At 51.2% G+C, this 16,230-nt stretch overlaps 1 protein-coding gene across 1 annotated transcript in view; it reads right to left on the bottom strand.

Moving 5' to 3' along the window:
- LOC309561796 (cytochrome P450 4B1-like) overlaps positions 1-16,230 on the bottom strand; it is a 146,689-nt gene that overhangs the window by 109,577 nt on the left and 20,882 nt on the right. Inside the window, exon 6 of the mRNA XM_082265827.1 lies at positions 5,043-5,194. Within this exon, the coding sequence (XP_082121953.1) occupies positions 5,043-5,194 (152 nt within the window). The remainder of the gene's footprint in view (positions 1-5,042; positions 5,195-16,230) is intronic.

Genomic DNA, 16,230 nt, shown 5'->3' with positions numbered 1-16,230 from the left:
ATCCGGGCCGAACTTTCGGGAAGTTTGGATGTTCTGGCAGAACCGAACTTTTGAAAAGTTCGATCATCCCTAGTTATGACTAGGGTTATGGCTATAGTTAGAGTTAGGGCTATGGTTAGCGTTGGGGCTAGGGTTAGGGTTGGGGGTCAGAATTAAGGCTAGGGTTAGGGTTGGGGTTGGGGTTAGGGTTAAGGCTAGGGTTAGGATTAACCACTTGCCTACCAGGCACTTTCACCCCCTTCCTGCCCAGGCCAATTTTCAGCTTTCAGCGCTCTCACGCTTTGAATGACAATTGCGCGGTCATGCTACACTATACCCATATGAAATTTTTATCATTTTTTTCACACAAATAAGCTTTCTTTTGGTGGTATTTAATCACCGCTGGGTTTTTTATTTCTTACAAAAAAAAAAAAGACAGAAAATTTTGAAAAAAAAAAAGTTTTTCTTATTTTCTGCGAGTAAATTTTGAAAATAAATACATTTTTCTCCTTCACTGATGTGCGCTGATGAGGTGGCACTGATGGGCACTGATGAGGTGGCACTTATGGGCACTGATGAGGTGGCACTTATGGGCACTGATGAGGTGGCACTGATGATGAGGTACTAATATGCCGCACTGATGAGCACTGATAGGTGGCACTGATAGGCAGCACTGATGAGCACTGATAGGCGGCACTGCTGGGCACTGAGAGGTGGCACTGCTGGGCACTGAGAGGCAGCACTGACGGGCGGAAAGGATGGGCACTGAGAGGCGGCACTGCTGGACACTAATGGGTGGCACTGATGGACACTGACGGGTGGCACTGATGAGCACTGATGGGCGGCACTGATGAGCACTGATGGGCAGCACCATCAGTGCCCACACTCAGTGCCCATAGTGCTGCTAGTCAGTGCCCATCCATGCCTAGATGAGCAGGCACTGATGGGCACTGACTGGCAGCACTATGGGCACTGATTGTGGGCACTGATGGGGGCACTGATGGCGGGTACTGTGGGCACTGATGGGGGGCACTGATGGCGGGTACTGTGGGCACTGATGGGGGGCACTGATGGCGGGTACTGTGGGCACTGATGGTGGGCACTTATTGTATTTTATTTACCTCTTGTGTAATCAGGGCACTGGTGATCAGTGCCCTGATTACATTTTTCTTTGTCCCCTAACCGCTGATCGGCTCTGCTCTTCCTCACATGCAATCTCTGTGTGAGGAAGGAGAGCTGGCGATGAGAGATGATCTCATATGTTTACATTTGAGATCATCTCTCATTGCACGGTCCGATCACGTGGTAAATGGCCGCTGTGATTGGCCATTCACCACCATCTGTGATTGGCTGTGTCCAAGGGACACGGCAGACACAGATTTTCCCCCGATGCGCGCTCGCGGGAGCGCGTGGGGAGCCTGTCACTGGGAGGCCGTTTAAAGACGGCCTCCCGGAAATTAGAGCCCGCGCTGTAGCCGTCTTTCGGCTATATCGCGGGCGGGAAGAAGTTAAGGCTAGTGTTAGGATTGGGGTTAGGGTTAAGGTAAGGGTTAGGTTAGGGCTAGGGGTTAAGGCTAGGGTTAGGGTTTGGGTTAGGGTTATGACTAGGGTTATGGCTATAGTTAGAGTTAGGGCTAGGGTTATGGCTAAGGTTAGGGTTGGGGTTAGGGTTGTGGCTAGGGTTGGGGTTGGGGTTAGGTTAGGGTTAGGGTAACGGCTAGGGTTAGGATTAAGGCTAGGGTTAGGATTGGGGTTAGGCTTAAGGTTAGGTTAGGGTTAGGTTAGGGCTAGGGTTAGGGTTGGGGTTAGGGTTAAGGTTAGGGTTAGGTTAGAGATCATTTCTCTTGCAGATGGGACCAGGAATAGAGATGGATGGACAATTTGCTCGGGGGAGGGACTTCTCTGTAGAAGGGATGGGCTAGGACAGAGGTAAAAAGCAGACTATGTAATTATTTGTGCTTTATAAAGTCACACACAAGTTGCATGTATATCATGTAGGTACGACTTTCATGCAACTTTTGAGGGTTTACATTGAAGTCTATGGCCTTTAAGTCGTATGAAAGTTGCACCAAAGTAGTGCAGGAGATTTCTGTGACTTTATTTTGCACAGATATCAACGGTACCCATTGGGAAACATGGGGAGGGGGGGATGGGACCCCTAATGTTGAAGTTTTTCTCATCATGCTGCACTATTCCAGTAAAGCGTTTGAAATGCTTCCATGATTGGTCTGAAGTTACCTAAATAGGTTTATGGTGGTAATAGAAGAACAGGGCTGTGATGCACACACAGGTTGAGGTTGTGACTGGCCGTTGCTAGGGGTAACGAGTACTAGATGTGACAGTATTCACCGTCACTGGAAGTTAAAGACAGATGATTAATGGGTTGAATTGCTTCAGATGGGACGGTCATATTTGCCAGCAATATCTCCATATAGGAATATAAAGATTTATTCCCATTTGCCATGAAATCTGTAATTCCTAAATGCTGGGTATATTACATATCTTTCAATGTCAGACAGGTTTCTTTTGTTGTGTATAGGGAGGGAATGTGGATTGCCCTGTCTCATTGTTAAGTGTTAATGACCTCCCATTGTTCTGTCTGTCTGCCTTAAGAGAAACTTATTATGGGATGTATATAGGTATGTGGATTAGATGCTAAGGGGGAGGGGGGATTGTCCCACATTGTATATTTTGTACACTGTATAAGAGAGTAAAGCTCTGTTCCTATTGGATGATGAATGTTACGTCCAGTCTTCAACAAGGTCCACCTGGGTGGTAACCTTGTGGGTGAAAACTGTATATAAGTCTGGTCAATAAAGTTGTTCTAGAGTTCCTTCACCCTCAATCTAGAGTCCTGTCTCTTATTGGGGGAATCGGCTGCAAGAGATTGCTATGTCCTCCATACTCCCTTAGATAATCACTGAGCTCTTGTAAGAGCTTGTGTAAGAGCTTGTTCGTGCTGCACTCTCTGGGGAAAGAGAGGTTCACCCACAGGAACCTGGAGCCTTGTCGTAGGTCCAGGGTGGGTAGGAGATGCCAAGACCCTAACCAAGCTGCGGCGGTTCGTGGGGTCTGAGGTGGTTATGGTGTCTGGTGTGGAGTGCTTGGAGCCCTCGGGAAGCACTAGGAGCATCTGTCAACGGAGGTACCCAGTCAGGGGTGCCCTGTTCCTTTACACTAGAGAAGGATGATATGACAGCCATACAGCAGAGGAGCGGTACCGGTGAGGGTGACGGGTCTCATGTATAGCGAGGGGAGCGGTTCATAGCCTACTTTCCAGAGTACCCCAGCAACTGGGTCCAGACCTGTGTGGTGGAGACCCTAGGGACCTAGCTGTATGGTACAGGAGAGTGAAGAGTTAATTATGCGTGTCCATGGGGTCTGCGCTGGTTCCCGGTAGGACCCGCTTAGTCACTGGGAGATAGGGGGGCGGAGTCAAGCTGGACGGGGGGAAGGACACACTGCTCTGTGGTGTCTACTTTATAATGTTGCATCCTGAGCTGGTGTATCTTGGGAGCGGGAGGCACCTGTATACCGCTTCAGGTTGTGACCCCAGGGACACCAGGGGGGTACGGCACGCTTCTAAGCCATAATATTGATGTCACATATGCGTGGCCCCGCCTGGTCCCCGGCATTAGTGAGCGCCAACACCGGAGAGTCTGGAGGAAGGAGAGCAAAAAGCCCCATGTGCACCGGACGACACCCCCATGTGCCCACAACCGGGACCAGCAGTCATTGACACGCTCACCATTACATACTGCTGGAAGACGTGCAAAGGTGGGTCCCAATGAGCCGTGTACTCTAGGCAGGGCTGCTGTTGGAAATTATGGGGGCCCTATACAGCCTACCTGACAGGGCCCCCGGAGGAAAGTGACTGAGGACATAGATTTATCAGTCCCTTTCCCTACAGCCTCAGCTGCACAGATGAATGAATACAATGCACCCCAAAGCTTCCTGCTCATTCACAAATGGAAGCATAGTAAACACAGTTTACTATGTTTTAGTGATGAATGGACACAGAGTACCAATCAATCCCTGTGTTCATTCGGGAATGGAAGGGGCTGGTAAGTGACATATTTGCCAGCCCATTTCCCCACTCTTCATTCTGAAACATCCCCCTGTGTGCCTTCAGCAGCTGCCGGCAGAAGAGGAGAGAAGCTGGCAGGAAGGAAGGAAGTCGGCAGGAGAAGAGGGAAGCCGGCAGGAGAGGAGAGGAGGGAAGCCTGCAGGAGAGAGGAGGGAAGCCAGAAGGAGAGGAGGGAAGCGGGCAGGAGAGGAGGGAACCTGGCAGGAGAAGAAAGAAGCTGGCAGGAGAGGAGGGAAGCTGGCAGGATAAGAGGGAAGCTGGCAGGAGAAGAGAGAAGCCGGCAGGAGAAGAAAGAAGCTGGCAGGAGAGGAGGGAAGCTGGCAGGAGAGGAGGGAAGCTGGCAGGAGAAGAGGGAAGCTGGCAGGAGAAGAGGGAAGCCGGCAGGAGAGGAGGGAAGCCGGCAGCGCTGTGGGGGAAAGGGGCACACAGGGCGCACGGATAGCAGATGGAAGGGGTGCATGTGCTAGAACCAATCCCCCTGCATTTCAGCTGGAGGGAGAAGAAAGAGGAGAAGCTGGTAGGGCTGCAAGGGGAGGCAGAAGAGGATCGATGTCTGCAAAAAGACAGGACAGTCGGACCTCCTGCTCAGCAGGTGCCTGGGCCCCCCCTTTTAAACTGATGGGGTCTGGGCCCAGTAAAGGACCATCCCCACCAATCAATGTGGCGCCTCTGCAACGCACTTTGCATGATTTCTTCAATCCACTGAACTCTGAAAAGACGAGTTGGTTGTTTTCTCCCCCAATCCTCCTCTGTTCCGGTGTATGGGGAGGCAACGACCCGCCATTATCTGCTGAGGAATGGTGGGGGTGGATGTAGACTCCCCATCACTCATCATGTGACCCATTGGGTTCAGATCTGTAACATGAGGCCATATACTGTATGTATCTGTGATTTGGGGAGGCCTATCCCATATAGAGGCCAATCCACCATACACAGATCGCTAGGATGGGAGGTCACTGATTGGCTTATGGAGTACCTGTGAAATGATGGGCGATCTCAGACGCCTTGCGGAAACGTCGGCCATCTTTGCTGAGGTTAAAGATCATGTCGCTGTGATACGGGAAATAGCAGAGACGTTCGTTCACCAGGTAGGTGAGTGCCAGGACTGCCCGAGTGTACGGATTATCTCTACAAGAAAGAAATGAGAAGAAAATGCGGGTGATTTGGTTGGCTCCTCCCCTGAGATTGTAAGCTCTTGGGGACAGGGACTGTGTAAATTATTGGCTATATATAGAAACATGGAATAAATAATAAGGGTCCTGCACTCCTCCCCATGATGGCCAATGCGGACCGGAGCGACCAACCACACAAAATCCACCATAAGGAATCATGCAAAATCCACCATAAGGATGCCACTCGTTCTCAGAGCCGGTTCATACCTGTGCATTTTGCAGTGCGTTTTCAGTTTTGGGGAAATGCACTGCGCTCCGTTTTATGTCACTTCCTAGAGGTCACGTTACCATCTCTGCGTCTTTTTGGAAATTGTCAAGGATCTTTTTGCCTGCTATCTATTTTTGTTTCCATTGACTTCAATAGAAACGCAGTAAAAACACATAAAACATGCAGTGCTTGCGTTATTTAAGTGTTTCTGGGGCTTTCTTGCTGGTTTCCCCTGCATGACAATAGAAAGCACGAAAAAAAACATTGTGTTTGTAGCACTGCCCCCTTAAGGACTGCTGGATTTTCACACTTTCGGGGTCCCATTGGGTTACCGTTAGCAACTTTGGCATTCAAGTCTATCACTTTACTTCTTGGCTTGGTCAATAATTAGTCCAGGGGGATGGAGTTGTTTTGTGTTTTATTTATAAGTTAGGGGTGGGAGAAGGGAATTGTGGGATACTCCAGATTAACTATTCACAAGACGTTGGAGGACTTCTATCTCTTGATACAGCCAGGCTGTTTATCCACCTTGCCACTTAGATGGGTTTAGGGTTAAGTCTCTTTCCAGGTGACTTGATGAACTAAAGTTATCTTCAGGACACTCTCCTAGTATCCTCTTTCTTGACCACTGACACCCGTCCAATGACTGTCCTACTCCGTGGTGGTCCCCCTCAGGTCCGGCCCCTTGACACAATCCCCTGTACTCACTATAGTGTTTTTCTAGGGTCTCCAGTGTCTCCCCCTCAGTCAGCTTTCTTGGACCTCTGTGTTCAGCTCCGTTCCTCTGGCCCTCAGGACGACCTCCTGATGCTCCGTGCCACTGCTACAGAGGTGGAGGCAGTTCCTCTGGCCCTCCAGGAATCTGCTCAACGGCCAAAGGCCCCACATCACATGGCTTCTACATGTTCTCACCCATCTGTCCCCTTCTATGTGTTCTCACCCATCTGTCCCCTTCTATGTGTTCTCACCTGTCTGTCCCCTTCTACGTGTTCCCACCCGTCTGTCCCCTTCTATGTGTTTTCACCTGTCTGTCCCCTTCTATGTGTTCTCACCTGTCTGTCCCCTTCTATGTGTTCCCACCTGTCTGTCCTCTTCTATGTGTTCTCACCTGTCTGTCCCCTTCTATGTGTTCTCACCTGTCTGTCCCCTTCTATGTGTTCCCACCTGTCTGTCCTCTTCTATGTGTTCTCACCTGTCTGTCCCCTTCTATGTGTTCTCACCTGTCTGTCCCCTTCTATGTGTTCCCACCCGTCTGTCCCCTTCTACTTGTTCCCACCCGTCTGTCCCCTTCTACGTGTTCTCACCCATCTGTCCCCTTCTATGTGTTCCCACCTGTCTGTCCCCTTCTATGTGTTCTCACCTGTCTGTCCCCTTCTACGTGTTCCCACCCGTCTGTCCCCTTCTATGTGTTCCCACCCATCTGTCCCCTTCTACGTGTTCCCACCTGTCTGTCCCCTTCTACGTGTTCCCACCCGTCTGTCCCCTTCTATGTGTTCCCACCCGTCTGTCCCCTTCTACTTGTTCCCACCCGTCTGTCCCCTTCTACGTGTTCTCACCCATCTGTCCCCTTCTATGTGTTCCCACCTGTCTGTCCCCTTCTATGTGTTCTCACCTGTCTGTCCCCTTCTATGTGTTCTCACCTGTCTGTCCCCTTCTATGTGTTCCCACCTGTCTGTCCCCTTCTATGTGTTCCCACCCGTCTGTCCCCTTCTACGTGTTCTCACCCATCTGTCCCCTTCTATGTGTTCCCACCTGTCTGTCCCCTTCTACGTGTTCTTACCTGTCTGTCCCCTTCTATGTGTTCCCACCTGTCTGTCCCCTTCTACGTGTTCTCACCCGTCTGTCCCCTTCTACGTGTTCTCACCTGTCTGTCCCCTTCTATGTGTTCTCACCTGTCTGTCCCCTTCTACGTGTTCTCACCTGTCTGTCCCCTTCTATGTGTTCTCACCTGTCTGTCCCCTTCTACGTGTTCTCACCTGTCTGTCCCCTTCTATGTGTTCTCACCTGTCTGTCCCCTTCTATGTGTTCTCACCTGTCTGTCCCCTTCTATGTGTTCTCACCCGTCTGTCCCCTTCTATGTGTTCCCACCCGTCTGTCCCCTTCTATGTGTTCTCACCTGTCTGTCCTCTTCTACGTGTTCCCAACTGTCTGTCCCCTTCTACGTGTTCTCACCTGTCTGTCCTCTTCTACGTGTTCTCACCCATCTGTCCCCTTCTATGTGTTCCCACCCGTCTGTCCCCTTCTACGTGTTCCCACCCGTCTGTCCCCTTCTACGTGTTCTCACCCATCTGTCCCCTTCTATGTGTTCCCACCTGTCTGTCCCCTTCTATGTGTTCTGACCTGTCTGTCCCCTTCTACGTGTTCCCACCTGTCTGTCCCCTTCTACGTGTTCTCACCTGTCTGTCCCCTTCTATGTGTTCTCACCTGTCTGTCCCCTTCTATTTGTTCCCACCTGTCTGTCCCCTTCTACGTGTTCCCACCTGTCTGTCCCCTTCTACGTATTCCCACCTGTCTGTCCCCTTCTACGTGTTCCCACCTGTCTGTCCCCTTCTACGTGTTCTCACCTGTCTGTCCCCTTCTACGTGTTCTCACCTGTCTGTCCCCTTCTATGTGTTCTCACCTGTCTGTCCCCTTCTACGTGTTCTCACCTGTCTGTCCCCTTCTACGTGTTCTCACCTGTCTGTCCCCTTCTACGTGTTCTCACCCGTCTGCCCCCTTCTACGTGTTCTCACCTGTCTGTCCCCTTCTACGTGTTCTCACCTGTCTGTCCTCTTCTACGTGTTCTCACCTGTCTGTCCCCTTCTATGTGTTCCCACCTGTCTGTCCCCTTCTATGTGTTCCCACCCGTCTGTCCCCTTCTACGTGTTCTCACCTGTCTGTCCCCTTCTATGTGTTCCCACCCGTCTGTCCCCTTCTATGTGTTCTCACCTGCCTGTCCCCTTCTATGTGTTCTCACCTGTCTTTCCCCTTCTACGTGTTCTCACCTGTCTGTCCCCTTCTATGTGTTCTCAACTGTCTGTCCCCTTCTATGTGTTCCCACCTGTCTGTCCCCTTCTATGTGTTCTCACCTGTCTGTCCCCTTCTATGTGTTCTCACCTGTCTGTCCCCTTCTATGTGTTCCCACCTGTCTGTTCTCTTCTACGTGTTCTCACCCGTCTGTCCCCTTCTACGTGTTCTCACCTGTCTGTCCCCTTCTATGTGTTCCCACCCGTCTGTCCCCTTCTATGTGTTCTCACCTGCCTGTCCCCTTCTATGTGTTCTCACCTGTCTTTCCCCTTCTACGTGTTCTCACCTGTCTGTCCCCTTCTATGTGTTCTCAACTGTCTGTCCCCTTCTATGTGTTCCCACCTGTCTGTCCCCTTCTATGTGTTCTCACCTGTCTGTCCCCTTCTATGTGTTCTCACCCGTCTGTCCCCTTCTATGTGTTCTCACCTGTCTGTCCCCTTCTATGTGTTCCCACCTGTCTGTTCTCTTCTACGTGTTCTCACCTGTCTGTCCCCTTCTACGTGTTCCCACCAGTCTGTCCTCTTCTACATGTTCTCACCCGTCTGTCCCCTTCTATGTGTTCTCACCTGTCTGTCCCCTTCTATTTGTTCCCACCTGTCTGTCCCCTTCTATGTGTTCTCACCTGTCTGTCCCCTTCTATGTGTTCCCACCTGTCTGTCCCCTTCTATGTGTTCACACCTGTCTGTCCCCTTCTATGTGTTCCCACCTGTCTGTCCTCTTCTACGTGTTCCCACCTGTCTGTCCTCTTCTATGTGTTCTCACCTGTCTGTCCCCTTCTATGTGTTCTCACCTGTCTGTCCCCTTCTATGTGTTCTCACCTGTCTGTCCCCTTCTATGTGTTCCCACCCGTCTGTCCCCTTCTACGTGTTCTCACCCATCTGTCCCCTTCTATGTGTTCTCACCCATCTGTCCCCTTCTATGTGTTCTCACCTGTCTGTCCCCTTCTACGTGTTCTGACCTGTCTGTCCCCTTCTATTTGTTCCCACCTGTCTGTCCCCTTCTATGTGTTCTCACCTGTCTGTCCCCTTCTACGTGTTCTGACCTGTCTGTCCCCTTCTATGTGTTCTCACCTGTCTGTCCCCTTCTATGTGTTCTCACCCGTCTGTCCCCTTCTATGTGTTCCCACCCGTCTGTCCCCTTCTACGTGTTCTCACCCATCTGTCCCCTTCTATGTGTTCTCACCCATCTGTCCCCTTCTATGTGTTCTCACCTGTCTGTCCCCTTCTACGTGTTCTGACCTGTCTGTCCCCTTCTATTTGTTCCCACCTGTCTGTCCCCTTCTATGTGTTCTCACCTGTCTGTCCCCTTCTACGTGTTCTGACCTGTCTGTCCCCTTCTATGTGTTCTCACCTGTCTGTCCCCTTCTATGTGTTCTCACCCATCTGTCCCCTTCTATGTGTTCTCACCCATCTGTCCCCTTCTATGTGTTCTCACCTGTCTGTCCCCTTCTACGTGTTCTGACCTGTCTGTCCCCTTCTATGTGTTCACACCTGTCTGTCCCCTTCTACGTGTTCTCACCTGTCTGTCCCCTTCTATGTGTTCTCACCTGTCTGTCCTCTTCTATGTGTTCTCACCTGTCTGTCCCCTTCTACGTGTTCTCACCTGTCTGTCCTCTTCTACGTGTTCTCACCTGTCTGTCCCCTTCTACGTGTTCTCACCTGTCTGTCCCCTTCTACGTGTTCTCACCTGTCTGTCCTCTTCTACGTGTTCTCACCTGTCTGTCCTCTTCTACGTGTTCTCACCTGTCTGTCCCCTTCTACGTGTTCTCACCTGTCTGTCCCCTTCTACGTGTTCTCACCCGTCTGCCCCCTTCTACGTGTTCTCACCTGTCTGTCCCCTTCTACGTGTTCTCACCTGTCTGTCCTCTTCTACGTGTTCTCACCTGTCTGTCCCCTTCTATGTGTTCCCACCTGTCTGTCCCCTTCTATATGTTCCCACCCGTCTGTCCCCTTCTATGTGTTCACACCTGTCTTTCCTCTTCTATGTGTTCTCACCTGTCTGTCCCCTTCTACGTGTTCTCACCTGTCTGTCCCCTTCTATGTGTTCCCACCCGTCTGTCCTCTTCTATGTGTTCTCACCTGTCTTTCCCCTTCTACGTTTTCTCACCTGTCTTTCCCCTTCTACGTGTTCTCACCTGTCTGTCCCCTTCTATGTGTTCTCACCTGTCTGTCCTCTTCTATGTGTTCTCACCTGTCTGTCCCCTTCTACGTGTTCTCACCTGTCTGTCCTCTTCTACGTGTTCTCACCTGTCTGTCCCCTTCTACGTGTTCTCACCTGTCTGTCCCCTTCTATGTGTTCTCACCTGTCTGTCCCCTTCTATTTGTTCCCACCTGTCTGTCCCCTTCTACGTGTTCCCACCTGTCTGTCCCCTTCTACGTATTCCCACCTGTCTGTCCCCTTCTACGTGTTCTCACCTGTCTGTCCCCTTCTACGTGTTCCCACCTGTCTGTCCCCTTCTACGTGTTCTCACCTGTCTGTCCCCTTCTACGTGTTCTCACCTGTCTGTCCCCTTCTACGTGTTCTCACCTGTCTGTCCCCTTCTACGTGTTCTCACCTGTCTGTCCCCTTCTACGTGTTCTCACCCGTCTGCCCCCTTCTACGTGTTCTCACCTGTCTGTCCCCTTCTACGTGTTCTCACCTGTCTGTCCTCTTCTACGTGTTCTCACCTGTCTGTCCCCTTCTATGTGTTCCCACCTGTCTGTCCCCTTCTATGTGTTCCCACCCGTCTGTCCCCTTCTACGTGTTCCCACCTGTCTGTCCCCTTCTACGTGTTCTCACCTGTCTGTCCCCTTCTACGTGTTCTCACCCGTCTGTCCCCTTCTACGTGTTCTCACCTGTCTGTCCCCTTCTATGTGTTCTCACCTGTCTGTCCCCTTCTATGTGTTCCCACCCGTCTGTCCCCTTCTATGTGTTCTCACCTGCCTGTCCCCTTCTATGTGTTCTCACCTGTCTTTCCCCTTCTACGTGTTCTCACCTGTCTGTCCCCTTCTATGTGTTCTCAACTGTCTGTCCCCTTCTATGTGTTCCCACCTGTCTGTCCCCTTCTATGTGTTCTCACCTGTCTGTCCCCTTCTATGTGTTCTCACCCGTCTGTCCCCTTCTATGTGTTCTCACCTGTCTGTCCCCTTCTATGTGTTCCCACCTGTCTGTTCTCTTCTATGTGTTCTCACCTGTCTGTCCTCTTCTATGTGTTCTCACCCATCTGTCCCCTTCTATTTGTTCTCACCTGTCTGTCCCCTTCTACGTGTTCCCACCAGTCTGTCCTCTTCTACATGTTCTCACCCGTCTGTCCCCTTCTATGTGTTCTCACCTGTCTGTCCCCTTCTATTTGTTCCCACCTGTCTGTCCCCTTCTATGTGTTCTCACCTGTCTGTCCCCTTCTATGTGTTCCCACCTGTCTGTCCCCTTCTATGTGTTCACACCTGTCTGTCCCCTTCTATGTGTTCACACCTGTCTGTCCTCTTCTATGTGTTCTCACCTGTCTGTCCCCTTCTATGTGTTCTCACCCATCTGTCCCCTTCTATGTGTTCTCACCCATCTGTCCCCTTCTATGTGTTCTCACCTGTCTGTCCCCTTCTACGTGTTCTCACCCGTCTGTCCTCTTCTATGTGCTCTCACCCGTCTGTCCTCTTCTATGTGTTCTCACCTGTCTGTCCTTTTCTATGTGTTCTCACCTGTCTGTCCCCTTCTACGTGTTCTCACCTGCCTGTCCCCTTCTATGTGTTCTCACCTGTCTTTCCCCTTCTACGTGTTCTCACCCGTCTGTCCCCTTCTACGTGTTCTCACCCGCCTGTCCCCTTCTACGTGTTCTCACCCGTCTGTCCCCTTCTACGTGTTCTCACCTGTCTGTCCCCTTCTATGTGTTCTCACCTGTCTGTCCCCTTCTATGTGTTCTCACCTGTCTATCCCCTTCTATGTGTTCTCACCTGTCTGTCCCCTTCTATGTGTTCTCACCTGTCTGTCCCCTTCTATGTGTTCTCACCTGTCTGTCCCCTTCTATGTGTTCTCACCTGTCTGTCCCCTTCTACGTGTTCTCACCCGTCTGTCCTCTTCTATGTGCTCTCACCCGTCTGTCCTTTTCTATGTGTTCTCACCTGTCTGTCCCCTTCTACGTGTTCTCACCTGTCTGTCCCCTTCTATGTGTTCTCACCTGTCTGTCCCCTTCTATGTGTTCTCACCTGTCTTTCCTCTTCTATGTGTTCTCACCTGTCTGTCCCCTTCTACGTGTTCTCACCTGCCTGTCCCCTTCTATGTGTTCTCACCTGTCTTTCCCCTTCTACGTGTTCTCACCCGTCTGTCCCCTTCTACGTGTTCTCACCCGCCTGTCCCCTTCTACGTGTTCTCACCCGTCTGTCCCCTTCTACGTGTTCTCACCTGTCTGTCCCCTTCTACGTGTTCTCACCTGTCTGTCCCCTTCTACGTGTTCTCACCTGTCTGTCCCCTTCTATGTGTTCTCACCTGTCTATCCCCTTCTATGTGTTCTCACCTGTCTGTCCCCTTCTATGTGTTCTCACCTGTCTGTCCCCTTCTATGTGTTCTCACCTGTCTGTCCCCTTCTATGTGTTCTCACCTGTCTGTCCTCTTCTATGTGTTCTCACCTGTCTGTCCTCTTCTACATGTTCCCACCTGTCTGTCCCCTTCTATGTGTTCCCACCCGTCTGTCCCCTTCTATGTGTTCACACCTGTCTGTCCTCTTCTATGTGTTCTCACCTGTCTGTCCCCTTCTACGTGTTCTCACCTGTCTGTCCCCTTCTACATGTTCCCACCCATCTGTCCTCTTCTATGTGTTCTCACCTGTCTGTCCCCTTCTATGTGTTCTCACCTGTCTGTCCCCTTCTACGTGTTCCCACCCATCTGTCCCCTTCTACGTGTTCTCACCCGTCTGTCCCCTTCTACGTGTTCTCACCCGTCTGTCCCCTTCTACGTGTTCTCACCTGTCTGTCCCCTTCTACGTGTTCCCACCCATCTGTCCCCTTCTACGTGTTCCCACCCATCTGTCCTCTTATATGTGTTCTCACCTGTCTGTCCTCTTCTACGTGTTCTCACCTGTCTGTCCCCTTCTACGTGTTCTCACCTGTCTGTCCCCTTCTATGTGTTCTCACCTGTCTGTCCCCTTCTATGTGTTCTCACCTGTCTGTCCCCTTCTACGTGTTCTCACCTGTCTGTCCCCTTCTATGTGTTCTCACCTGTCTGTCCTCTTCTATGTGTTCTCACCTGTCTGTCCCCTTCTACATGTTCCCACCCGTCTGTCCCCTTCTATGTGTTCACACCTGTCTGTCCTCTTCTATGTGTTCTCACCTGTCTGTCCCCTTCTACGTGTTCTCACCTGTCTGTCCCCTTCTACGTGTTCCCACCCATCTGTCCCCTTCTACGTGTTCTCACCCGTCTGTCCCCTTCTACGTGTTCTCACCTGTCTGTCCCCTTCTACGTGTTCCCACCCATATGTCCCCTTCTACGTGTTCTCACCTGTCTGTCCCCTTCTACGTGTTCCCACCCATCTGTCCTCTTCTATGTGTTCTCACCTGTCTGTCCCCTTCTACGTGTTCTCACCTGTCTGTCCCCTTCTACGTGTTCCCACCCATCTGTCCTCTTCTATGTGTTCTCACCTGTCTGTCCCCTTCTACGTGTTCTCACCTGTCTGTCCCCTTCTATGTGTTCTCACCTGTCTGTCCCCTTCTATGTGTTCTCACCTGTCTGTCCCCTTCTACGTGTTCTCACCTGTCTGTCCCCTTCTATGTGTTCTCACCTGTCTGTCCTCTTCTATGTGTTCTCACCTGTCTGTCCTCTTCTACGTGTTCCCACCTGTCTGTCCCCTTCTATGTGTTCCCACCCGTCTGTCCCCTTCTATGTGTTCACACCTGTCTGTCCTCTTCTATGTGTTCTCACCTGTCTGTCCCCTTCTACGTGTTCTCACCCGTCTGTCCCCTTCTACGTGTTCCCACCCATCTGTCCTCTTCTATGTGTTCTCACCTGTCTGTCCCCTTCTACGTGTTCTCACCTGTCTGTCCCCTTCTACGTGTTCCCACCCATCTGTCCTCTTCTATGTGTTCTCACCCGTCTGTCCCCTTCTATGTGTTCTCACCTGTCTGTCCCCTTCTATGTGTTCTCACCTGTCTGTCCCCTTCTACGTGTTCTCACCTGTCTGTCCCCTTCTATGTGTTCTCACCTGTCTGTCCTCTTCTACGTGTTCCCACCTGTCTGTCCCCTTCTACGTGTTCTCACCTGTCTGTCCTCTTCTATGTGTTCTCACCTGTCTGTCCCCTTCTATGTGTTCTCACCTGTCTGTCCTCTTCTACGTGTTCCCACCTGTCTGTCCCCTTCTACGTGTTCTCACCTGTCTGTCCTCTTCTACGTGTTCCCACCTGTCTGTCCCCTTCTACGTGTTCTCACCTGTCTGTCCTCTTCTATGTGTTCTCACCTGTCTGTCCCCTTCTATGTGTTCTCACCTGTCTGTCCTCTTCTACGTGTTCCCACCTGTCTGTCCCCTTCTACGTGTTCTCACCTGTCTGTCCCCTTCTACGTGTTCTCACCTGTCTGTCCCCTTCTACGTGTTCTCACCTGTCTGTCCTCTTCTACGTGTTCTCACCCGTCTGTCCCCTTCTATGTGTTCTCACCTGTCTGTCCCCTTCTATGTGTTCCCACCTGTCTGTCCCCTTCTACGTGTTCTCACCTGTCTGTCCTCTTCTATGTGTTCTCACCCATCTGTCCCCTTCTATGTGTTCCCACCTGTCTGTCCCCTTCTACGTGTTCTCACCTGTCTGTCCTCTTCTATGTGTTCTCACCCATCTGTCCCCTTCTATGTGTTCTCACCTGTCTGTCCCCTTCTATGTGTTCTCACCTGTCTGTCCTCTTCTATGTGTTCTCACCTGTCTGTCCCCTTCTACGTGTTCTCACCTGTCTGTCCCCTTCTACATGTTCTCACCTGTCTGTCCCCTTCTACGTGTTCTCACCTGTCTGTCCTCTTCTACGTGTTCTCACCCGTCTGTCCCCTTCTATGTGTTCTCACCTGTCTGTCCCCTTCTATGTGTTCTCACCTGTCTGTCCTCTTCTATGTGTTCTCACCTGTCTGTCCTCTTCTACGTGTTCCCAACTGTCTGTCCCCTTCTACGTGTTCTCACCTGTCTGTCCCCTTCTATGTGTTCTCACCTGTCTGTCCCCTTCTATGTGTTCTCACCTGTCTGTCCCCTTCTACGTGTTCTCACCTGTCTGTCCTCTTCTACGTGTTCCCACCCATCTGTCCTCTTCTATGTGTTCTCACCTGTCTGTCCCCTTCTACGTGTTCTCACCTGTCTGTCCTCTTCTACGTGTTCCCACCCATCTGTCCTCTTCTATGTGTTCTCACCTGTCTGTCCCCTTCTATGTGTTCTCACCTGTCTGTCCCCTTCTACGTGTTCTCACCTGTCTGTCCCCTTCTATGTTTTCTCACCTGTCTGTCCCCTTCTATGTGTTCTCACCTGTCTGTCCTCTTCTATGTGTTCTCACCTGTCTGTCCTCTTCTACGTGTTCCCACCCATCTGTCCTCTTCTATGTGTTCTCACCCGTCTGTCCCCTTCTACGTGTTCTCACCTGTCTGTCCCCTTCTATGTGTTCTCACCTGTCTGTCCTCTTCTATGTGTTCTCACCTGTCTGTCCTCTTCTACGTGTTCCCAACTGTCTGTCCCCTTCTACGTGTTCTCACCTGTCTGTCCCCTTCTATGTGTTCTCACCTGTCTGTCCCCTTCTATGTGTTCTCACCTGTCTGTCCCCTTCTACGTGTTCTCACCTGTCTGTCCTCTTCT

This window comes from Pelophylax lessonae (assembly GCF_965119305.1).
Source record: "Pelophylax lessonae genome assembly, chromosome: 8".
Classification (NCBI taxonomy): Eukaryota; Metazoa; Chordata; class Amphibia; order Anura; family Ranidae; genus Pelophylax; species Pelophylax lessonae.
The sequence above is the reverse complement of the archived record's forward strand: the minus strand, read 5'-3'. Positions and strand labels throughout refer to the sequence as shown.